Below are 26,934 nucleotides of genomic sequence, written 5' to 3' on the forward strand. Positions count from 1 at the left end.
ATCCATAAAGGGCTATGGCTAGCCAGATGTAGAACGTTCAACTAGGTATGTGATTAGCGCATCAACTATCAGGTATTATTTCTGGCTTTCTGGACATGAGTGCACTAATTCTTAATTCAGGTAGTTCTCCAATTGCAGAATTGTTGGAATCCCCCCCCCCACTTTTTCGTAAAGCACACATACAAAAAAACTTCTTCCACAAACTTCCAAAATATACTTCAAAACGTGGATTGAAATAATAGCCAAATTACTTTCTTCAATCATGTTTCTTAGTACATGCCTAGTTTCAGAATTGGTTTAAAATATGTATTTCTCAAGATATCACCACCTGAACAAAATGCCACTGAAAAAAGCTTGGAATCATGATAACATATTTTATTTGCGATTAATCAAATTCGCTGTAAGTGTTCAACTGTAATCTATTCTATAAAAATAAAAAGGATCTTGTTTGTGATTCATGACGGGAAACGGCTAAACCGTTTGAAACGAATTATTGGATGTAATTGTATTTTTTATCCTGGGTTTTTAAACTCCAACTGGTTTTCATCATATTACTTTGATTAAACTGCGTATTCTAAGGAAAAAATGAAATAAAATCTTTCAATTTAACGTCTCACGTTGTGCTCTTTTAGGCTAAGGGAGACGGTAATTAAGGGGAATGAATGAATGATGGAAGAATTGGTAGAATAATAAATGAGGGGAAAGGAGAGTACCCCGAGAAAACCACGGACACGATGTTGTCCACCACAAGCTTACCTGACCGGGGATCGAACCAGGCCCTTACGTACCAGAGGTAAGCGCTCCATTACTGAGCCACCGTGATCCCCCTGTATTCTAAGGAGAGAAGCGGAGGATCAAAATACTCAAATCTACAACAACAACAAAAAAAGAGTATTTCACGATCTTGACAAGTTAGGAAGATGAAACTTGGTATATAAATTCCATATTAAGAGTAAGTGGGACCGTGTCCCAACGTTTTTGAATTCTCAGAAGGCAATTCCCTTAATTTCTTTCTTCCCACTGAAAGTGATGTTTTCTGTTGCTTGTGATTCCATCACGGGAAAACGATTGAACAATTTGAAGTTAATTTTTGAGCTGGGTTTAAGGGCGCATCTTAGGGGGAGGTGGATGGGTTCAAATTGTATTTAAAAAATAAAGTATGTTACAAGATCGTCAAGTTGTAAGATGGAATTCGGTATATAACTCTTCATTAAAAATAAGTGGACATGTGTTACAGTTTCTGAAAATTTTCGTTCTGAGAGGGACGAGGCAGGCCGGTAGCCAGCCAAAAATTGTAGGGGGGGGGGGCGACCTAACCATATTATAGTGCATCACCATATTATAGTTCATTTTCAAACCTATCGTGAAAATTTTAGGGGGGGGCAGCGAAAATTTAGGGGGGTCCCGGCCCCCTAGACCCCCCTGGATACGGACCTGGGACGAGGGCATTTTCTGTAATTTCTTTTTCACATTGAAGCGATGTGGTCTATTGTTTGTGATGAGTTAATTACAAATCGCAAACACTTCATTAAAAAGAAAAAGGAAATTACTAAAGATACACCTCTATCTTCTCAACACTAACGGCAATTCAAATCGTGAAACTCCCGAATTTTTCTTGCTATCTCGTGGAGCATGTGACGTACAATTATCAATCCGCCTTCTCCCCAAAAGAACTCATTAAAAAAAAAGTTTTAATAATCCGTTTTATACCTTTGGCTCCTGAACCTGAGGTAATATCCCTGTATTTGTCTGGTGTGTTTTGCGGGAAACTAAAGGAATCTTCTGTCAGGACGACTGAGTCAGGGATACAGTCCGAGAAAAAACATGCACAAGATGTTTGTCCACCACAAAGCCCAACTGGCGGGAGTTGGGATCAAACCAAGAGCCTCCACCAGAGGAAAAAATATGAAATCTAAGTTTTACGTCCCACGATTATGCCGGTTAGGCTAAAGGAGACGGTGATGATGAGAGATGAGTGAAATGGTGGAATGAAGTGGGAGGAAAAGGGAGAATCCCGAGAAAACACACGAGCACGGTGTTTGTCCACCACAAAGTCCACACGGCGCGAGGTGGGATCGAACCAGGGACCCCAAGAACCGGAGGTGAACGCCCTACCACTGAGCCACCGCGCCTTCCCATCCATTATGGTTTCAACGTTGATCGTAGTAGAACAAAAACAAGTGTTTTGGAATCGATTCTGAGTCAAGAAAATATACTATGGTGCTGCCAAAATGTCTTGAGCCGTGGCAAAAATGTGAACTAAACTCACACCCTCAACACACCTGCACGTTGAGCCAATAAGGGTTCAGCTGTTGCTAAGCGAAAGAGAGTGGAATTCCTTCACTCGATAGCAGCGCTTGAAATGGAAGACTAGGTATCAAGTCAATGTGGTATATCTTTACCTTCATTCGCATCTCCATAATAAAACCGGAAATGGGAGAAATTCACTACCGCTACCAGTTTTAATATTGATCTTCATAAAGCAAAGACGGTTAGCGAAAAGTGGTCTTTTGTAATCGATACAGCGTTTCAAAAATGATTATTTTTTTTCTGTTAACTCGATTGAAACCGGAAGTGGTAGAAATGAAGGATTTCCAGTGTTAGCATTGACCGTCATAGATCAAATAAGATAATCTCAGGTACCAGCACAAAATGTATTAAAGTCTTTTGGGCACAAGATTGGGCTAGTGTCCAAAATAATGAGTCGCAGTGCGTCGGGTCTAACGTCATTCAACTGCTTATACGTGAAGTTAATTCTTTTTCACGATTCATTGCAGCCTTAAAAGAAAACTCGATGTTGTTATCACTTCGCGCACAAGTGTTAATGATTGGCTATTTCATCTGCTTCCTGCAATAATTCTGCTGTAGCACGTGCTTATATTCCTGTCCCTACGATGTGGGTTTCTGGTCAGTGATGCCAACCTGTGGGAAAAGTCCCATTTTGTGCAATTTTTGACAATTTCTCCAAAAGGGATAAAGGGAATTTTCGTAGAAATTAGCAGTATATATGGGATTTTTCATATATTTACTTCATCGACGCCAATAGACTTCTCTATGGGCGGGAAGTAAACTAATAAGTATTCAATAAACATGAAATTAGAGCTAATTGTTAAAGTCTGTTACTGTAAAATGCAGGCTAGTATGGATGTGATTTATACAATGGATTGAGAATCCAAGAAGAAGAAAAAAAAAGCATCATGAAACTTATTAACAATTCTGGTGATAAAAAAAATACCAAGTTGGAAACAATCATCTTTCAAAACGTTCCACGCGAAATTACTGGAGAACGAAGCTATTTAGTTTCGTTATATTTTATCAAAAATTACGACACAAATACGTGATGGAAATACTAATTTGTAACAACAAAAAGTTCTTCTTTCCATCACCATTTTCAATTCTCTCTCTTGATTCTTATTCATAAACTGTTTGATTACATAGAAGATACGAATTCACTCATATATTGACGAAAGTGACTGACATACAGTAGCTTCGCTTTTTATATTTTATAAATTTTGAAAATTTTGTAGGGCGTGGGAAATTCAAGAGCAAAATGGGAATTTCTGCCTCTCGAGATGGGATTTTATAAGGTTTCAGGTTGGCATCGCTGCTTCTGGTCTCACTCTCACCACGTCCTTACACGGAACAAAATAGTCAATGCTCAACAATCTCACCCTCCTTTGTACGGAGCCAAACATTGTTATTTTTTCCAACATAATTACAGCTAAAATCACAATTAGTTATAATATCAACTGAAATGAGACTTAAGTGCTGACGCCGGTATGTAACACCACGTATATTTATCCACGAGTATTACCTAAGTCATTCAGTAAATCCATGAATACAGCTTATAACTTTTCCCTTTAAGTTATATTTCTTGTACTTTCTCACCTTGCGTAGCGTGTGAACATACGAAATAAGTGAATAAATACGCAATGCGGACATTCTATTATGAGAACATGAAAATTAGCTACTTGAAGTTTTAATTTTCTTCAATACAATAAGCAACATTGATATCACTTGATAAGCTATTTACTTTTCTCCTGCTCTTACGATTTGCCTTGTCTATTATAATAACTGAGAATAGCCTACCTGCTTGCTTTGGTGGCATCTTTAAATAGTGGCGCGCGCTCCGTGTGTTTTGTCATTGGTTGTAACCGTCTTCTTTTAAAAATTTAATTTTAGCCCAAGGTTTAGACAACATGTAGAAATGTGTTTTTACTTGGATCCGAAATATTCTTAGTATGCTTTAACGATACATTAACTTAATTATCAGAATACTAATATATTGCATCTGCTGTGGAATATTATCTTACGGAAGAATCAACTGCTATTCGTTCCACTCTCACTGTTGCCAACTTAATTATTTTTCATTTTTCCTTCAAGAATCATTGTTAAATAGTGTTATTTCAGAAAAATGGGCTGGAAGTTCATTATATCACAAAAAAAAAAGAAAGAAAATGAAAAAATGAATTGTATTTGTTGTTCTTATTTAAAATATTAAGTTCCTTATACAACTTCAAATAGTATCATGGCCTATAGTTAGAGATAACGAAATTGTCAAAATTTAAATAAATAAAAAAAAAAAGAGACAAAAATGAAAAACAATAGTAAATATTTCCCTGATACATTATTAAGCAATTCGTATATTGCGATGCCAAGAAATTAAATGAATATTTAAGAAATGCGAAAACTCAGTGTTCGGTGTCATGAGCCAAAACATCTGAAGGAATCTTGAAGATGAAAGAATTTTATAGCCTCCTGTTGAATAGGATGATTCAAAACTTTTGTGCTCATTTTCGCCCAGTTGCGGTAAAATTCAAAGGAAGGTGCTGCATGCAGATTGTGTGATTCTTTATTCTTATGTGGAACCGAAAGTTTTTTTTAAGAATTTTATGAGTAACGTATCGATAGATTCTTCATAGTCTCACTACTGATACTTTGTATGTGGGGTGACATTTTCTGTTGGGTATCAAACGAAAAGATAAGCCGCAAAGATTCAAATGATACTTTATAGGTATTTTATTACGTACGACAAAAAAGAAAAGAAACGAATAAATCCTCTATTCAATAAATAAGTAAAGTCAATAGTTTTCAACTGCTTATTTCGAACTTTAATTCGCCTCTCATGGAAAAGTATGAGCCAGTGAAGACAACAGCGGGGCTAGAGGACGGTACCCTCTGCATCGTCCTCCCCTCTGACTGCTCCCCAGACATGTGGTATTGTAATGTTAAAAATATTATTTCTTGCTTATAAAAAATAGCTGCCCTCTCAAAAAATGTTTAATAAGCAGAGTAAAAGAAAGTTAGTGTTGTCATTTTTACAAGGAACTCAATATTCTGAATGGGAAGTATGTATAAGTGCGCATGTTTTTAGATTTGTTTGTGAACTCCCTTGTAGGTATATAATTAGCTTAAGCGTCTTCGGCCCGGGAGATCCAGGTTCGATTCCCAGTGAAAGCTCAAGAGATTCGGATCCCACGTTACGTTGAAGGTCCATTTCTCATAGAGCCTCGCTGCTGAAAGAGACGCTACTCTATTCCATCCATCCAACTATAGATATGCTAATAGGCTACTAAGAAAGCAGAGCACAGGAAGGGTGACTGATTCCAACATTTTACATTGGTTCGCAGCTAGCAGAAACGTTAGGAATAGGCATATAAAGTTTAGCTGCGGCAAAACTGTAGCTGTCGTGCCGTTACATGAACTCTTTGATATACAGAGGAGATTATGACCGGTCACGATTAGCTGTAACACAATGACAGGATAAATTTAACGTACGGTTCTTACCTTCCTCCTACCGGTGCGCGTGTATGTTTATATTCTACTTCAAAGATTCAGGAGAGAGAAAATAGTTCCTAGTCCTACTACCTCTAGCACACCATTTGATTTTAATCTCCTTGTTTTTCCCCTCTAATTTGTTTCTTCATTTGTTATCACAATATACACTGATCACCAGTTAAATTAGACAGCAGAACAGTTGCAAAAACCACCTTACAGAGGTTCCACCGGTGCATGTGAATGAAACGCATCACCCGTGTGCTTCCTCTTTCGGTATCCGTATCAGTACAGTGTGCGATGGGCAAGACGAAGGACCTGAGTGCATTTGGCCGTGATCAAATCGTAGGGGCTAGACGACTTGGTGGCTCATGTCAAGGGTGTATCCTGAGTACCTGGCTTCGGGTAAAACCGCATCCGCGCGGGAAAACTGCCGCCGCCAGGGGCGTGTCGACGACAGAGCTAGACGCTGATTGGCCCACATCGTAACAGCCGATAGACAGGCCACAGTGTGTCCAATCGCGGAGAGATTCAATGCAGAACTATAATGCCGTGTTAGCAGCCACACAACCATCTATTCGCCATGGGGGTACAGAAGCCATCGGCCCATGCGAGTACCCCTTCTAACCTCACAACAAGGGAAACGTTTAGCATGGTGAAAGGAACACCGCCACTAGACCGTGAAAATGTGGAAAAAGTTTACCTGGACAGATGAATCACGTTTTACATTGGTACATGCCGATGGACGGGTACAGATGCATCGCAAACCGCAAGAAGCAATGGATCCATTATGCCAGCAGGGAACTGTGCAGGCCGGTGGTGGTGGTATTCTCATCTGGGGCATGTTTACATGGACCGAAATGGGTTCCATAACAGGTGTAACACGGTCCGTCACAGGTAAACGCTACCGCGATGTTCTATATGATTATGTCCTGTCATTTGCTCGGCTGTAAAATCCGGATGGTGATTTCATCTTTCAGCACGAAAATGAGCTGACCCACCGCTGTTTTGGATGGCAACTGGTTTGATGAGCACTCTTTTGATTTGACAATATTTCCCTGACCATCATGGTCACCGGACTTCAATCCCATGGAACACATCTGCGACGCCACGGAACGACACCTTCGGGCTGAAGACCCTCTTCCGACCAACGTGCGGGCTCTGGGAAAACTTTGCGGCAGATATGGATTGAGATGCCACATTTCAGACCCCTGGTGGAGTCCATGCCGCAGCGGGTAGCCGCCGTGATCTGAGCGAAAAGTGGTGCTACACGGTATTGGGTAAGTGTGTCTAATTCAACTGGCGATCAGTGTATAAACATTTTTAAAGTGATTAGTTGGCAACACTTCTACGCTCCAGACTGCTTTGTTTACAAAGGGTGCAAAGCTTCGTGAAAAATAATCTAGTAGATATGCAAAAACCGCTGGAATTCTTATACTTAGACGTAAGTATTGTAGTCAGCGACGAAAGTTATTTCCGTTTGGTAAAATTTATTTTGGGAATAACTGGAACTACACAGTTTCACCGAGTTTCAAGGATGGAACTTACAGAAAATTACCTTCTTTTAAATTTACTGAAAACTGTACTAAAACTGTCCTTTCACTCCGAAGTTATTTTTGGAACTAATTTCATTAAACGGAAATAAATTTTGTCGCTGACTGTACCATGAAGACAAGTGAAATTTCCGCAAAACTGCGCTAATTTCACAATTTTATTTCGATAAAGGCGCAAAAGACCCACAGACCCGTTAACAAATTTGTGTTCTTTATGGGCAAAATACGTTATAAAAATCAACAGCCGAAACATGGTTCCTCCGTTTCGTTCTGGAAATTTCGGTGTCCAAAACGCTCCTTGCAGTGGGCGTCTAAACACAGCAAAAGTGGATGATATTCTGGCAAATGTCTAGCAAGACAGGATGGAAGGGATCATGACATCGCTAATCACCTAAATATCCATCCTCAAACAATGTTAAATCATTTTCATAAAGCTGCGAAAAGTTCGATATTGAAATGAAATGAAATCTGAGTTGTACGTCCCACGGTTATGCCGGCTAGGCTAAAGGAGACGGTGATTATGAGAAATGAATGAAATGGTGGAATGAAGAAAGTGGAAGGAAACGGGAGAACCCCGAGAAAACCCACGCACACGGTGTTTGTCCACCACAAAGTTCACTTGGCGGGGGCTGGGATCGAACCCGGGACCCCAAGCACCAGAGGTGAACGCTCTACCACTGAGCCACCGCGGCCCCTAACAACGATTTGAGAATTGAGAAATGGCAACCCTGCATTCATTCTTTAAATTCAATTACGTTTACGGGGGGGTGGAGATATTATTGTTGTTCAGAATAGTGTTAATAAGAATGAAAAATGTGAGACAGGGACACTGATGACGATGGATTTTGGTTAGTCAGAATAGGTCACGGTAGATGATTGTGGTTCATGGTGGGTGGTGGGTCACAGTGGGTCACGGTGGGTGGTGGTTCAGTGGGTCATGGTGGGTGGTGGGTCATGGTGGGTCGTGGGTCAGTGGGTCACCGTGGGTGGTGGGTCAGTGGGTCACGGTGGGTAGTGGGTCAAGTTTCCATTGACCCACGCCAACTCTGGTCTACACATATGTTGTTGTAGGAATATAATTTCATAACGAATTCGCCCGGTATTTCTTAAAATCTTAGTATGTGTATAATCAACAAAGACATCTATATGGCAGATTTCATGTCAAAAGAGTAGTAAATAAGAACAATAAAATGAAAATAAAACTTTCGTGTCCATTTAGCAACATTTTGTTTTACTCATTCTAATTTTCGTATTTATAATTTTTTTTCCATGAAATTTACCACAAATATACATTTCCCGAATATAAACATAGTAACAGTATTAAAAGTACCCTGCAAAATCATTACCAAATTATATTCTTACAAGAAGACAGTTATACATATGCGACAATCATTTTGGACATGAGTGTACACCATGAAATTATACCCAGAGGCCAGACTGTCAATACGAGTTTTACTGCCAGGTTTTAAGGAGGTTATTTGGCGAACAACTCATTCCAGCATTGCCGTACAGTTGCCGAATCATGTCAAGCGTCTCTGTGGCGGATTTGCCCAATTTCAAAACAAAATTTCGCGTTCGCTCATTGTTCTAACTTGTGTCCATAATGAAATCGCAGATGTGGTAACGCACGTAGTCAGATAGCACCAGCTGCGCTCACCCGATGTACACAGGATGATGTATCTTAGCACACTGACCTATGAATGGCGGTGCTCCCTGTGCCTATGCGTGCAACCTTGCACTATTATCTTTGGCGTGATACAGAATGTCTCTAAACTTTTTCATACCACCTCATATATATGTACAGGGGATGGACGAAAATATGGAAACACCTAGTATAAAAGATGTAGTCATTTCAAACACGATTTGCGTCTGAATGGTAGGTGTCGCTGTAGTCACTGGCACATTCTGTGAGGTATACAACCTGGCTAATCGAACAGATGGGCCAGTTAATAGTTCAGCGACTGGTCCATGCAGGTTATTGTGAATCATGTTTGAGCTGACAGTCTCAAAGATTAAGTGACCAGCTATATCCCAGCTGGTGCAAACTTTGTTCCCAGACGATAATGTGTTTCAAGATTATACACAGCTCACATTGTCCAGGATTGATTTGATGAGCACGAAGATGAAATGTCACATCTGGCATAGCCTCCACAATCGCTAGACCTCAATATCATTGAGTCCTTGTGGTCAGTTATGGAGACCAAGGTGCGAGCCCGCTACCCACCACCGTCGTCTCTACAACTTGCAGCTGCTTTGGCGTAAGAACGATACATTCCTTTGACAACCATACGCGACCTGTATTTCTCCATTACCCATCAACTGCAGACCGTTCTGCGTGCCAAAGGTGGTCCTACTCACTATTAATAAAGGCAATGTACATTTTCTTCAGGATTTCCATATTTTTGTCTATCCCGTGTGTATCTCAAGTCTCTCTCTCTCTAAAATTTTCGATTATATAAACTTATACTGAAATTTTACCATGAATTCACTTGAGTTCTTTTTTTTATTGCTATATTTTGATTAGAAGTAATGACAGGATTGGTGAGGAAAACAAAGTAAAAACCAATCTCATTATAAACATAAATGTGAAAAATACAGCCAAATTTTCGTACATTTATTACTTCATTCGTTCACACAAGGAATAGAGATTTGAAACGCTGCCAAGTTCTAATGAAATCCGAAAATCGGAAATTTGTAACTTTAGTGTTAAAAACAACTTGCCAAGCAAAAATCTTACAAGGCGATACTGTATAGAACTTGCGAGAACAAGTTCTACACAGTGCAGCGAGACTACACTGTAGCCTCATAAAGCTTCTGCTTCGCCTTCCCAATGAATCATACGCATGTTTCATGGGGTTGAAAAGTGTGACCGGGCCGTCCACTCCATGCGTTCAATGTGTTTGTTGATGAAATTCCTTCCTCCACCAGGTTTATGAGGAGCAATCAAATGCAAACCGAACACACGCGAAAAAGTACAATGGATTTTTTTTTAAAATTCAAATGTAATTGCCAGATGCGTTAATACATTTATCATACTGGGAAACAAGATGATCAAGTCTTGTAGGATTTAGGTCGCTGACTGATACACAACCTCACCCGCTCTTGCACTCCCTCGTCCGACTGAAACTACAAATGACTTTCTTCAGGTCGCCAAAAATGTGAAAACCACAAAGGATAAAATCAAGGCTGGTATGGATGATGCTGAAATGTTTCTCAGCCAAACCTCTGAAGCGTATTTCTCACCAGACTGGCAGTATTATGCAAAAGGATTATTCTATCCGACAGCATTCCAGGTCAGTTTTATTTTAAGGCGCGCCTCAATTTCTGCAAAGAGTCTTCATAGCGATTAGCATTTACTGTGACCCCATGTTTGAAGAAGTCAACAAGCAGAGGGCCCCTTCAGCCGAAGGTCATGACTTTACCGGAATTTGATTGAACAGCTTTGGATTTCTTTGAGGGGGGAGGGAATTGGGGGCGTTTCCATTGTTGACTTCGCCGTTTGCTCTCGGGCTCAATTTGTCCTATGTGACGATACGGGACAGAAATGCATACTTTTTCTCGTTGTACAACTGCACGAAGCCATTCTGTCAACCTTTTGTCCCTCCGTCAGTTGATGCGGAACCCACTTCGCTCATTTCTTCAGAAGTGCAGGCGTTCTTTGATAATGATATGCATGGGGCCATGGCTAATTCAGACTTGAACACAAATTTCTTCCTCTGTGATTCGTCGGGTTTCCCGGATAAGACCATCAATCCGCGCAATCACATCAGGGGCCTGTCCTCAGTGCGAATCATCCTGCAGTGATGTGCGTTCTTCTCGGAATCTCTTATGCTACTCCTGCACATCTGTCAGTGACATGGTGTTCGCCATACATACTAGATATGCGACGATGAGTTTCGCACGTTCCAACACTCTCAGCCACCAAAAAATGAGCCACACCTCTCTGCTCTTCTTTGCTTGCCTCCATTTCTAACCCAGGACGAACACTTTTCATTACGCTCACTTATTGACCAATAAACAAACATGTTACTACGCATTTCTCCTCCCGAGATGGTAGTATCGATAAGTAACAGCAGTGTTGCCAACTTTTACGAAGAACGTGTTTTATGGAGGTTGTTCGGTTTTCATTTGACTGCTCCTCATACTTGACGTCCTGCACCATCATCTATGAAAACGAATGGACACACCGCATCTCAAAAGAGCCACGTATCAGAGTTCTTATTCCCCCATCTGCTCCCGCTGAACAGAGAAATATTTTTTTAAAAAAAATTACTCTTCATAGACAGTAAGCTCAGCAAATTTTGTTTCATTCTTTTTTAATATGCCTCCATGTTCACTCTTTTATATAGGTTATGCCACCTGTCTCTCTTTTAAATAGGTAAGTTTATTATTATTATTTTTTTTTTAATCGTAGGCCCTAGCTATGGAACCTGCAAGTTTGGTCCCAATCGTCCCAGTCCTTCTAGGCTAGACCCAAGACCGAAACATAAACAATTACGTGATTTACTATTAGGAGTTAACGTGATGCACTAATGTTAGTCTTTTATTTAATATATATATATATATATATATATATATATATATATATATATATATATATATATATATATATATATATATATATATATATATATATATATATTATTATTATTATTATTATTATTATTATTTCTTGTTTATGCCCTTCATGCAACTTAGAATCAATCTCACATAAAGCACTATCAGGCGTGATTGAATATTATTTTGAAAATTCTCACATAAATAGATACAATAAACAACTGGAACTTACCACTTCAAGAGTTTAAAACATGTTCTAGTTTTCGTTTTCCTCACTTTCTGAGGGCGATTGATCTAACCCGATGACAACGTGATCCTTGTCTCCATCAAAAACATTTTGCAAGACATGATAACTTTGTTCAATGTCCTGGGGCAACTTATTATTACCTAGTTATACCATAAATACTGTCTGAAGTTTGAATGTAAATAACACAGAGGGTATTAACACCAAGGCAATTTATTTTGGTCATGTTTTACATTGATATGTTGCACACCTGACGCACAAATAATTTTTCGAAATGCCCCTCCCCCCCCCCCTGGTCTTGATGCAGGCACGAAGTCTGTCCGGCCACTGGTCAATGGCATTACGCACTACGTCCATAGAAAAATTGTTCACTACTCGGATCAAGGATTGTTTCAGACTGTCGACAGATAGATGCCGTTTATGGCAGACCTTTGCATGACGGACTGCCCAAAGTCTGTAGTCTAACGGATTACGGTCCGGGCTGCCAGAAGGCCAATCAGCGGTAGAAATGAAGTCGGGAACGTTAGGTGCCAGCCAGTCCTGGGTTGTTTTCGCTTTGTGGCCTGGAGCGGAATCCTGTTGGAAGGTCCATCTTTCTCCAGGGAACATGGTAGCAGACAGTGGTTTCATCATAGGTGTTAGAACTGTGTCCTGGTACACCTTGGCAGATGTTTTAACACCTTTTTCACAAAAATGCAGCTGGGTTGTGCCTGAGTGGCTCATTCCCCACAAAACCATCACTGAGGCAGGATGATGTGCCATTAGAACCCTTGAAACTGTCCAGCAGCTGCAGTAGATGACGTGGCATTCAAAAATAAATAAGTCCAGGCTTATTATTTTTTCCTTTACGTCACGGTGGTGCACCTCGCGCTGGCTGTAAACAATTTGAGACGACAATCACGAAGATATCATCAACGATCGTCACGTAATGAAGATTAATGAAGTCTGCAACATTTCTAGATAGAAGGAACCACAACAGTACAGAAGGCATCGATCTCCACTCTCTAGTACGTCTGGTCTCTAAAAACATCTCTCGCTTGGACACCTGGTTTCTGAGTGCTCATTTGCTTAGGCGTCTGGTCCTCGTAATACCTCACCATTCTCTAGGATCTAGTCTTTAGGACGGTCGGTCTCTGAGAGGTACCTTGGCTACAAAATACCTTGCATCCTGTTACCCCAGAACGGTTGGTCTCTGGATTTTTACAAACTCATCAACAAACGACCAACACATCTAAGAGCAACTTAATATGTGAACTGTAATTATTTATTACTGTACATAGAAGGAAATTTTATAATACAAGGGGATTGGGAAAGTAAAAAAATTCCCGTGTACTATCTTATGTTCCACTCTAAAAGCAGTATTATACAATTATAATTTAGACATCATAAAATCTTTCTTGTGTGAATAGAGTTGAGTTGAGTTGATTTTGGGTTTAACGTCCCGTTCAGCAGCGAGGCTATATGAGACGTGGACCTACTGATTAACGTGGAATCCGAACCACATGAGCTCCAGCCGGGAATCGAACCCGAGCCTCCCACGCCATTGTGTGAATAGAGAACGAACTGTTCCAGCAGGAAAATCCATCCGTATGAAGATGATGGGGCACAGCATATTCTAAACGCATTCAGCTCCCTTGACCACAATGGTTGACATCTCGCTAATTGAGCATGTCTGGAACTGGATTAGGCATACGTGACGTGGCCCTGGATTAGGTGACGTTTTAGTGGCATACAACTATCAACCACATCCACGAGAACATTCAAACGTCAATGCCAATATTCTGATGGACTGGAAGGAAACTTGCTTTGCAGCAGTTACACTCGAATGAAGTTTGCTTTTCATATCTGTCTCTGTGTCAACGTTTGAATCAAGAACTCTTAAATTCTCAACCAATAAAATATCCAATACATAAACAATACAGTACTATATGAAATAATACATTCTCATACATACAGTTCGCGAAGACCATAAAATATCCTGACAAACAAAGAAAATATGCTTAGAAAGCAACTAAAATCCACTACACATGTGTCAAGTATGAAAAATGTGCCGATCTAATAGAGTCACTTAAAATTAAGAGCATCCGCATTTCTTCTTTGCAATATATATAAACTTCAACATATTCCTACTACATTTGAAATCAAATTCGCTTAATATATAAACAATTGTAGTTTATTATTATTATTATTATTATTATTATTATTATTATTATTATTATTATTATTATTATTATTATTATTATTAAGAATATTTTTTTCAAAGTCAAAATAAGTTCTAATTACGTTGATTTAATTATAAAATACATATTGCTGTCAAAGACAAATATCGTGTCAAGTTGAGATGTGACATAGAATGTTCATACTGACAACTGCACCTAGCAATCAGTCTTGGAAGCTCCCATTAATAATACAACCTTTGGATTATTGAAACATCCTGATCGCTTACCTTAAACTGCCCTCATTGACTACAGATTTCTAAAGGCTAGAGGTCACAGAAATGTAAAATAACAGTTTACAGAGGTTGAACATTCTTCTTTTTGAGATGATAAAAATATCGAAGCATCATAATAAATTCACATTCATTACGGCCAAGGTTCACACAATTTAAATATATATATATATATATTTTACTAAGTGTGCACCATGTTGATACCAGTATGTTTGTATGTTCTAAGGGTCAAACAGTCGTTTAAAAGAAATTCGAGCATCACTAGGAGAAGGGCATTCATATTCAAGGACACCATGTTGAAAAATAAGATACCATTGTACTTTTTGTTAACGAAATTTGTCAGTGTCGGAACATTGAGATCAAACCTCTTTTGTAATTAATAAAGGACAGATTAATGAAATACGATGCTGGGTGGATTTGAAGTTTAGAATCCCTTCCAACATCTAAGCTATACCAGACGTGGACCTACAGCTTAACGTGGAATCCAAACCACATGAGCTCCCACCAGGTATCAAGCCCGGGTCTAAGGCACCGAAGAATTGTACGCGAACTATAGAGCCACTAGAGAGCTCTGGTGTTTGAAATACAGTAAGATGATACCTTTCTCACTAGAGTGACTGCTTCTAGGATATCACACATGACTAGTAACAATTTCTAAAAAGTGATACATGTCTTACCTGATTCGCAGCAGAACTATCTGAATGATGTGTCAAAACTGAATATACAGAACTCAAAACTGAAAATAATCCTCCAACGCGAACCTAAGCAGAAAATTTTACATCACTTATGACACATATTACGGGAGTCCCCAAATATATGCTTTATATGAATTCTTCAGCGGTTGTAACAATGTTACAATGAGTGATCACAATAACCATACAACAGCTAACATGAATTAAGTGGATTCGCATTTTGATTGAAATATAATTTCTCTCTCTGAACACCACACACGTAACTCTTCTCTGGTTAAAAACAACTGCGTTTTGAAAATTGTAAGTACCATCAGTGGAGGAAGTGATGCTACCAATCTAGCTTAGTACACATCATCAGTTGCACTCAGACACAACAACAATCTTCAGTTATTTCGAGTGCGGTCACAAAATTACGTACTGTGAGCATACAAATTCCACACACTTTATGGGGAATAAGCACACGTTGATGGTTCAGTGAAATGGTATAGCAATAGTGAACTTGTGACAAAACTCAATCTCTCCCTGGTGCCCCAGGGATGTTCTACCACTTTATCACAGTTGTTCCCAACCAGTGTGTCGCGCAGTGGTATCGGGTATGTCGTGAAATTATAGTATTTAACAATCATGAAGCATTTAACACTATTACTTAAAGTCAATTTTGAGACGAACTGTATCAGTGAACGCCTTCAGAATCAGCAATAATGCTTTCTCCTACTAAATACTCTACAGAAATTTTTGGTATTACACTACTAAATTGATATTATTATTAATTAAAAAAAAATCGAACAACTGTATCGCGACACAGCGGGCGTTCAGTAAAGTGAGTCGCCAATCAAAAAAGATTGGGAACCACTACCCTAACGAAACGTGCGTGAAAAGCTGTCTATCCAGCCGCCCAACCCCACCGTGACCGGTCCCAGGCCTATGCTGAGAAAGGAGGAGAGGCCCCTCCTTCTCCCAAACCAGATGCATTGTGGTAGACTGGACTCCGGGAGGGGAGATCGAAACAAAGGATGTGTGTGGAAACACGTTACTCTCGCTAAGTCCCTCTGGATGGGGGGACTGGAGTCTGCCACGGAGGCACTTTACTTCCAAATGACCATGTGTTTAAAAATACAGTCTACATTAGTCACTGGTTCTGGTAACATACGGTGTACCTCTACAGTAATTAGAAGTAGTCTTGCGTTGATTGGACGATCCTATGGGGGGAGGGTCTTTCAGTCTACTGCTTAGAGTGACTGAACGGCGACTGGGGACAGGTGGCGATCTAGGGATCTGGTTAAGATTTCCAATTTCAGTGGACGGGAGTCTCTTCGGGATAAGGGGTGGCATCAAACCCACATGGTACTTAACACGTACCTTTAGATCCGGTATGAGATACGGGAGTACCTTGACGTGTTTGCATTGCCTCTACGGGAAAGGCGATTGTCATTCAAAGATAGATGTAGGCAGGGCCGAGAATGATCGAAGGCCCCTCAGGTTCGCCTGGTGCTCTCGAATTGCGTTGGACTCTCCTGGGCTGTGGTCAAGCCGTGGGAATCGGTAGCTAATGCTTGACTGGCGGAGGGTAAGTTTGCCATATAACGCTCCGGCCCCATGACTGCAGAGCATGAAAGGACCTGACTCGCTAGCAGGCAAACTCGACCAGTAGAATAAACTGGTAGACACTAAGGATTTAGGTCTGGCCGCGCACTGGGCGTATCCCACTTTCTGGGTGTGAGACCAGGGTTACTCGCCAAAAGCGAAACCGAGGTCGAGGAACAAACCCTGAAGGTGCACCTCATGTTCAAGGACTCAAATAGTCCAATGATTGAGGAAATATGGGCCGGGTGGTTAACGATACCGATAAACCAAAAACGGTAGCAACCCACAGTTCGTTGTGGATGGCGAGCGAACACGTGGCGTAGACCACTTCCTCTCTATTCAGTTATCCCTATACCTGTACTCTGATCCCAAATAAGTGATTGCATGTCTCAGTCTAATAGATACTAACAGATACTACTGTTTATCGTAAATAAGTATTCACGAGCCGAAATTCAAGCGTCATAGCACGATTTTGGAACGATATTTTTAATACTTATAAAATGCTATAATAAAGTACTTGTAAAACTGCACCGAAATTATACTTGATTGTAAAATGTTAACATTTTGCTGCAACTGGAATAAATTACCGAAGTATCCAGATGATTATTATAAAGGAGCTGCAACTCCATAAAATCACTCCAAGATGGGAAAGGCTATACAAGTTGAAATCTTGCAGATGCTTTTGGATCGCAATGCTACAGTCTTACATATGATAAATCGAGGGTACACCACTACACTCCTGAAATAAAGAAGTACAGTATGAATCTGCGTTCAAAGTGAATAGGAAACCGCGTTTGTCTGCTGACAAGGTTCTCATGATCGTGTTTTAAAATGCTAAAAGTGTTGCGTGCGTAAAATTTCCCAATGAATGTAAACATTATCTATTACTGCGAACTTTCAGGAAATATCAAAGAGCTTAACAGTTCAAAAAATGCAAGAATTTCCATCTGTAGCATCTTGCTACTTCTTATGCGAAAATTATACCGCTGTTGTTGAGCAAGCGAAAGTCTAAGAATTGCACTGGGCAACTTTAGAAATCTTCTCCTATGCTTTAGTTTGTTACCTTGAGACTTTATTTGGACATCTGAAAAATCACTTTGGAGAAGGAAGTTTCCAAAGACAACGAGATTCAAGACAATGTGCAGTTGTCAAATGACGCGGTTCGCGAGGTTTTATGAACTTATTAGAAACTGCCACTGAGGTATCAAAAATGTATCAATAGATAGTCTTGAATAAACCTTCGCTTATATTTGGTCCATCTTCAAGTAATTTGGAACTGTTCATTCAACAATGAAGAACTTTCTGAAAACCACATACCAACTGAAATCATACCAGTTTTACACCAACTGAAATCATGCCAAGTTTTACAAGTATTAATTAAAATTTATACTGAGAAGTTTTAGAAGCCCGTAAAATGACCCTGGGTAGATACACGCCTTGAATATCTCGTCCCAGAAATATCTTCTTGCCATCATCATTCACAATGAAAAAAGTGTAAAAGTACTATTAGAATCACACAGCTGTTTATCCATGCATACACTTATAAGCAAATCTATTCTAAATTAACATGCAATTCAAGTATATTACATATTTTAACAAGAAGACTGAAACGTTGAGAAGATCTGTTATGTGGTTTGAGAAGAGTAACTGATACATCATTTATTGTTCTTTAAGACAAACTGTAATTCAACCAAAACAAGACAGAAACACCTTTCAAGTTCATTGGATCTATGTACACTCCGCTCATTAATCTGTGAACACTTCCTAAAATACTGTATAGCATATTTTTCGACCGAAAGTTTACAGAAGGGAGCCATAATCCATTCTGATTTATTACACTACAGTACTCATTGGGCTTTTATGTAACTTCTCACTAGCATTATGTTGCTGAAAGAGTACAGGACCCTCCTGTCAAGAAAGGCAGTAAAACCAGTTCTACCATCTGTTGCACGTAAGAGGTGCTTGTCAATGTCCCATTCACAAACACTGAAGGTGAGCGAGAGAGTTGTAGCTGATCACGCCCCACACCATAACACCTGGAGTGGGACTACTGTGTCCTGCACGCACGCAAAGTGGGAGCCGACGCTCTTCGGTCGACGTCGCACTCGCAATCTAGCATCACTTGCACAGAGAGAGAATAGACTTTCATCGCTGAATACAACGGAACGCTATTCCCTCCTCCAGGTGCTCCTTTTCTGACAGCAGGTCAACTGTGTACGGCCATGATGTGGCATCAGGTGCAATTAGTGTGTATGTCCGAAGTCCTGCCGCTAGTAATCTGTTCCCAATAGTGCGTGTGGAAACTTCAGGGGCCACATTTGCTCGAATGCTGGACATGGTAGCTGTGCGGTCTGCCAATGCCGCCCTCACAATACGCCAATCTTGGCACACGTCTGCACCACGGATGCATCACGGCCAACGTGGTTGCCGATTCGAAGGAAGAACCAACCAGCCTCTCTAAGGCCCACAATACGACCCCGTTCGAACTCACTCATTTGAATGTGTGGAGCACGATTGCGTCGTCGTGGCATGTTGTCTTGCTTGTGTTTACTGTGTGAGTCACTATCATGCACATGTTGATCTTTGGCCTCTGCTAATTCATAACACAGACTCGGCACAGGTGGCGCAAATGTCCCTCTGTGGCGCTGCCATCTATTGCCCGAAACTGTTACACAGTTATTCATCTACTTCACTATCACCAAAGAACCCAATACTGGAAGCACATCAATCTCCCTCGTGTTTTACAGGGTTTTGCAATTTTATTTTCCGGCAGTGTATATCTTCCCCAAGTTGCGGGGCTGAATTTAGATTTAAACGGAATCGGAAGCGTTACTGTTCATCTCAGCTACCCCGAAAGCTAAGGATTCGGCATTAATATCGGTCATATTCGATAATTTTTATACAGGATAAGCATAAAGTCTTGCTCTGATTACAAAAATTTATTACAGAAGAACCGTTTGACATAATAATGTAAAAACTGGTCAGTTACATAGGTTAGTATTACAAGTTTTTTTTAAGACCATTTACGTTAGACCACTTCAACGTGTGCCCCCTTGGTAGCTCGGAGAATGTCTAAGCGGTATTCCAGTTCCCCCTACTTCTCGGGAGATTTTCAACGCTGCCTTTTGCTTTAAATCTTTCATACCATTGCTTTATTGATTTCATATCCGGAGGGCTGCGGCCATACGAAGTCACAAACTTATGCTGAACACTGATGGGCGATTTGCTTTCGTGATACCACAGCACGCATTGCGCTTTCCTCTGCTTCGATGCCATTTCGCTAACTAACCCGCGCGCCAAATAACGTACTGCGTCACTCTTGGGTAGCACTAGTGCCATCTATTAGTGTCTAAAAAAACTTGTAATACTAACCTATGTAACTGACCTGTATTTACATTATTATGTCATACGATTCTTCTGTAATAAATTTTTGTAATCAGGGCAAGATTTATGCTCACGCTGTATATCTCTTCCTCCCCCTTCCCCAAGTTGCGGGGCTGAATTTGGATTTAAATGTCATCGGAAGTGTCACTGTTCATCTAGCGACCCCGAAACTATAGATTCGACACTAATATCGGTCATTCTCCATCATTTTTATATATCCCCTCCTCCCCTTTTCCTGAGTTGTACCGTCAAGGTGAAATGATAAAAAAACATCCTAGGAGCGAACCTAATCTATCTTGAAAATTTGATCGAGATCGAGCGGGTGGTTCATATTTATTAAGTGACAAACATAGTCACTTTCATTATTATACATATAAACGTACTATTTTTTAACTTAAAATGTCCTGAATGCTTACGCTTAAGCCCTCCACAAAACTAAATTTACCACGTTCAAGAAACGAAAGGGAAAAAATATTTCCAGCAACACATTTTTCAGCGGTCATGTGCACACTTCGGCACAAACAGAGTTTGATGCTTGGTTTAACGTTCCACAATTCTGCCCTGCATGTAAAAGAAAGCGGATAATTAAAGTAAGTGGGATAAGAATGAAGATACAGAAAGGAACAAATCCTCTCCAAGAAAACAGACGGATACGAAGTTGTTCAGAATCAACTCATACGACTTGCGATCAAGCCTTAGATGTTTCGTACCAGACGTGAGTATTCTACCAATATAAGTTACCATGTTCTCAAAGTCAAGCAAGGTCTGTCACTAGGTTAATTATTAGGATTAGGAATTAGATTTCTGAGCTTTCAGCATCTAAGGTCATGTTAGCCCCTCATGTATGAGGGATGACGTCCCTAAGCGATCACAATATCCAAGGAAAGGGAAGGAAAAAAGGATTGGGGAAGGAAGGAAGCGGTCTTGGACCTATATGTTAGAACCATCCTGGCATTTGCCTGGTGTGAATGAGGAAATCCCAAGAAAACCTCAATCAGGATGACTGGCTTGAAAATGCTGTTACATTTTTTCGACCGAGTATCCCCAACGGGAATCGAACTCGGGACCGCTCCAGGATAATTATTATTCGATAAAAATAAATAAAATATAGCTTGCTCTTGAACTCCCATATCTTAGTTGATCCCTGTGAAAACAGATGGAGCAAATGATTACCGGTTCTTTTCGTCGTTCTATTCTGGTATATATATATATATATATATATATATATATATATATATATATATATATATATATATATATATATATAAAGTCTTAACTATGGGAAACCACTATCGTAATTTCTGTGTTTGAACTTCTGACTACGACTCAAATTACTAATTACTGAACTTTAAGGCATCATATTGCATGCGTTGTTGCCTATGTTTCAGAGTTTAACCCAAGGTAAAGAGCGTGTTGTTTAGACTCAAATTCTATCCTAAATTTTAGATATCAATTCACATGGATCACTGATTAAATTAGACGTTAAACTCAAACCAAAAGATCTGCACTAAGCTACCTAATTAGACATTACTTTTGTGCATAAATTTCACACTAATTACAGCCTGTCTTGAGAACATCTTTCCGATACTTTATTTTACACACAACTTGAAATAACGCCTAAGCCTTCTTGATTATCCACAATGTCTCAACTTACCTATACTCTCGCGTGTAGGAGATGCCTCATTCTCTTTATTGGCTGCTTTGGACGTCCTCTTCGGTGATGGAGTTTCCGAACTCTACAATACATTAAAATAAATAATTTATCAAATAAGAGGGTCAGCAAAAGCAGATGAATTACTCAACATAGAAATAATAAATTTATTTATTTATTTTAAATAAATAAACTTAATTCTAGGTAAATCTAGAGTAGTTCCTATATTGTTAAAGGTTTGAATCCCTACTTCACAACATACAAGACAGTAGACGAAGCTATAATGTTTTATAGTTTCTAAAAAGTTCTGATAATTTCTTTGCTGTTTCTGTAACCACTTGATTTATGTTCTTTTCGCTTTCTCGTCCTGAAATGAGCAAAATGAATGTGCAACTTTTCCATATATATTTACAGGCAAAACTTTAACTTACTTTCTTTTAAATTTCAAGTATTAGCCTATTATTATTATTTCAAGCATTTTCTGTCCACTTGGGAAATTTGAATGAATAACAACAGATTAACAATGGTAACATTATTGCACACAACAGTAAATAAACTGGTTTATAATTATTACTAAAATTGAATTATTCCTGTCACGTCACTATTTTCTGTAAGTTATTTGTGAGGTGTCCCGAGTGCGCGATGTTGCACGAAGTGGCGCATCACAAAACTATGGATTCCATACTAACCTTGGTCGTTTTAGACATTTTATTTCTTACTCCTTCTCACCCCTCATACCGTTGGGACTAACTTGAACTTAAAGATAAGGGCCAATCTTCCCGACAGACAAGTTAGAATCAGTAGAATCTTGCCATCTACTGAATGTCAGTCGAGAAGTGATTACACATGTTAGGATGATTTGAACGTCGCTGAAGAGGAAATTAAAGTTCAACTGGCAGACCAACATGTTGAAGAAGTGTTTGAATAAAAAGTAAGAAGTCATGTAAATTGCTTCCAACTCAATCACTGATTCTTACTTTCAGTTTGCTTACGCTCCCGGCATTTGTGAAGGTTGGATATTATCGATTGAAAGTAAGACCTTACATTCCCAGTTCTCTTCGTTTAAAATAGCATTTCGAGTATACCTGCACGTTGTGTAATGTGGCGACTGCTATTTGTGCGAAGGTGGCTAAAGTCGTCTTGGTGCGAATTTCTGTACAGCGACCAAGCCCTTTTGTCAATTATAAAAGTGATCCATCATTCTGCTTGGTCTTGGGACTGTCCAGTTTTTCAAGGACAAACGTGTACCCGAAAGCTTATGACTGTCGAAAAGATTTTCGCAACCAATGCATTCCAGCCTCGCATGTCTAAAAGAGAACATTCAAGCCTCGCTTCGTGTTCCGTCCTTCTCTGTTGCTGCTATTGCTCGGAAATCCATGACTATACAGATATCTAACGTTCCACACAAACTGAGTTCTTCCTAGCTACAACACTGAATCAAAACCCCAGCCACCACATTATCTCCCGAACTTTCTAAAACATCTCGTGTTCGTAACGGTGTCTGAAGCTAACGCTATCGCAGCATAACTCACTATATTGCTGGCATAAAGTTAAGTCAGCATATTAGGTATTGTCTTATTGACCTATCCTCCACCGAGGAAACCAAAATTCTCAACAATTTTCAAGCCACCTTTTACAAGGGTTGGATTTTTAGCAATTGCAACACTGCTATACACATACTCAGGAATAAAGCACTCCATTATAATTCATACCAGCGGTAGATTAAATGCCGACCCTCTCTCAGAGCAAATGAACTCACCTGCCCTCCTCTCCATGCGCGCGCGCAACGTCCGCTGTTAGAAGGCAGTTCTAAGTGAGTGCTTGTAGACTACAGTCACGCTGCATGAGTGTTCGCGGAATGATGTTTACGAAGCAAGATCAGAGGAGCTGGTTGAAAATTGAATGCGCTAGAGATAGGAATACAAAACAGTGCTACGAAGTGTGCAAGTGTATTGCCATACCGTACAGTAGCAAGGTGGGTCAAAGCCTTTAATGACGGACGACAAAATGTCACAAGACATGCCTCGCTCCGGCCATCCTCCTGTAAGTGAAGAAGATGTGCAGAACGTACACGCGTTAGTGCTAGTGGATCGGAACGCCATGATTCGTCAACTAGCCAATCATACAGGACTAGCGCATTCGACTGTGCTGAAAACACTGAAGAACCTGGGATTGCGTAAAACCGCCTCAAGGTGGGTTCCAAATGATCTGACTGAACAACACAAGTGGCTGCAAAATGATGCCGCTCGAACACACTTGGAGCGGTTGAACGTGAAGGTGAGGCCTTCTTACGGCAGATCATTGCTATTGATGAGACCTGGGCCAAAGCGTATGAACCACAGCTGAAACGGCAATCAAGCGAGTGGCGTCATTCTGGGTCACCGAGAAAAACAACAGTTCGGAATACCCCAACCAATGTTAAAGTTATGCTCGTCATTGCATATGACTTGGATGGTGTAATAATAAACCATACCGTCCCCCAAGGACACATCGTTAGTGTATATCACTATTGCAATGTTTTGCAAAACGAGCAGCTGTAAGACGAAAACGACGCCACTTCCTGACGAATTCACCATCCATCATTTTGCATGACAATACAAGGGCACATTCAGCACTGATTTGTTGCTGTATCACCCCCTGTATTCTCCAGATTTAAGTCCATGCGACTATGACCTCTTCCCGAAGATGAAGGAACCACTTCGTGGGACACACTCCCGTACAGTTGATGATCTCCGGGCGACCGATCGTTCCATCCGCACTATCCAGAGATTAGGCACTGCCAACGGCATCTAGCGGCTTCCACATCGCTGGGAACACGTGATTCACAATGCTGGTGATTACATCGAGGGCCTGAAAAACTTCGAACCTTGCAAGTACTCTACTTCTTAAGATATACCGTTGTTGCAATCACTAATATCCAACCCTTGTATTTCACTGAAATTGGATGGTTGAGGGCGAACTGATATATAGTGAGTGGACATTAACTGGCTCACGAGGAAAGGTTCGTCTTAAACGTTCATCTTTCCAACTATGGCACTTCTATACTGGAATCTAAACAGCTTCCGTTGTCGTCTTAAGAAATTGAAACACTATAACTGGCAACTCACTAGCCCTTATTTGATTGCAGGAAACTCATTTAAAGCCTACTCAATCATCTGTTTCATCTCGTTACATGATCTGCAGGTATAAAAAACATATTGATAATCGCTCTATTGGTAGCACATTCATTCCTGTACTCTGTGACCCTCATCCTCGGACTATTTATTTAAACTTCCGGTTGCTTCTATCGCCTGATCATCATCTGTTCTTGTATATTACTCGTACTGAAGCCTTTTTGGCAGCAGATTTGATTTAACTTTACAATCAACTTTTCGGAAATCTGAATTCATGCCATCGCTTATCGGGCTCTATTTGAACTGATAATCATGGCGTCAGGTGATGAAATTCCTCGATGAGATTGGAATAGTCATCCTTAAATGATCACTTTTCTAGAATCCGGTACGTACTCATGCACTGACCTCTCCCTGTATGGTGTATTTAACTGTATAAGCAGCTGTAGATCTATTTGAGCAGACTGTGCCCACGGTTACATACCAGAATACGGAGGCACTGTCCACAACGAGAGTTCCTTGGTGGTCAGCGGAAACACATAAAGCTATCTTGGCTTGTCGACGTGTTCTTGCCACTTTAAATCGGCAAAAAAACTGCTGAGAATTATGCATTCTTCATGTCCGTTCTAGATACCTAATAAAATCTGCGAAGTGCCGAAGTTGGAAAGATTACGTAGCGTCTCTTGGTAGCTGAACTTCTATTTAATGTCAAGTTCGCTCCATAAATGGCCACTGTTGTTACAGAGTGCTGGAAACTAACTCGAAAGAAATAGCCAACATAATGGGCCGACACTTGTCTGTCTGTGACTCTGCACACTATTTAGTCGAGTTTAATTGCTTTCGCACTCGTACAGAGAACATCTTAAAATTTCCGTAGCACCAAGATTGAAGATTGTAATGTCCCCTTCACGGCACACGAATTCAACATTGCCTTAAGTGAGTCGTCCAACACTACTCCAGGGACTGATTGTATATCTTATATCTTGTGCAACATCTCGAGCGATTCACAGATATCATTATTGCAACTGTTTAATCGAATCTGGTTGATGGAGACTCTTCCACTCGGTGGCGTCAAGTTCTGGTTCCAATCTTGAAACCAGACACACCTGCAACAAAAGCCACGAGCTACAGACCCACTGCTCTTATGAGCTGTGTTTGTAAGCTTCCTGAGCGCATGCTGGTATTTAGAATCAAATTCTCTGTTGAGCAAGATTCAGTTTAGTTTTCGATCCTTCCAATCCACTACAGACTATCTTGCTAACCCTGGCAGCCAGATAAAAACTTTATTCTATCTTCGGTATCCTTTTGTTATATTTCTGATTTGGATACGGCTTATGGCACAACTTGGCACTAAGAAATTTTGAAACAACTACATGACTGGGGTTTTCATAGCCACATGACAGCAATTATAAACAACTTCCTAGATGGATATTAAAAACAACAAAAATCCACTTGAAACTGTTTATCAGAAGAAAAAGAAAAAAAAACCTCGTGATATTTGAAGTGATACAGTTTTGGCAGATTTTCGTCATCGTGTACCTGAAACATGTAATTCTAACGTAAATAAATTCATTCCATTTAGATATTTTTTAAAACACAAAATCCACTTTATATGGAAGAATTTACGGTACAATACACTAGGGGTGGACAGTTCCTGGAAACGTAAACCGCGGTTTCGGTTTGCCACTTAAACCGGTTTGGAACGGTTAACCGAAACCGAACGGAACCGTTTCCAAACCGAACCGAACCCAAACCGTTCTCAAACCGAACCGAATCGTACCGTTCAGAACTGTCCGTAGAACTGTGACAAACTAAACTGTCCAAAGGGTTTGGAACGTGGTTTCGTTGGGTGACATCCAGAAGTCCTAAAATGCAGAAGTCCTAAAAATATGGGCACTAGACCTAAATTTTAGGACTTCTGCACTTTAGGACTTC

At 40.1% G+C, this 26,934-nt stretch overlaps 1 protein-coding gene across 1 annotated transcript in view; it reads right to left on the reverse strand.

The window, feature by feature from the left end:
* The window catches only part of Jasper (JIL-1 anchoring and stabilizing protein), a 157,945-nt gene that overhangs the window by 80,440 nt on the left and 50,571 nt on the right, over positions 1 to 26,934 (reverse strand). Inside the window, exon 6 of the mRNA XM_081735595.1 lies at positions 21,893 to 21,974. Coding sequence (XP_081591721.1) covers positions 21,893 to 21,974 — 82 coding nt within the window. The remainder of the gene's footprint in view (positions 1 to 21,892; positions 21,975 to 26,934) is intronic.

Source organism: Thermobia domestica, chromosome 13 (genome assembly GCF_964235325.1).
Source record: "Thermobia domestica chromosome 13, izTheDome1.hap1.1, whole genome shotgun sequence".
Classification (NCBI taxonomy): domain Eukaryota; kingdom Metazoa; phylum Arthropoda; class Insecta; order Zygentoma; family Lepismatidae; genus Thermobia; species Thermobia domestica.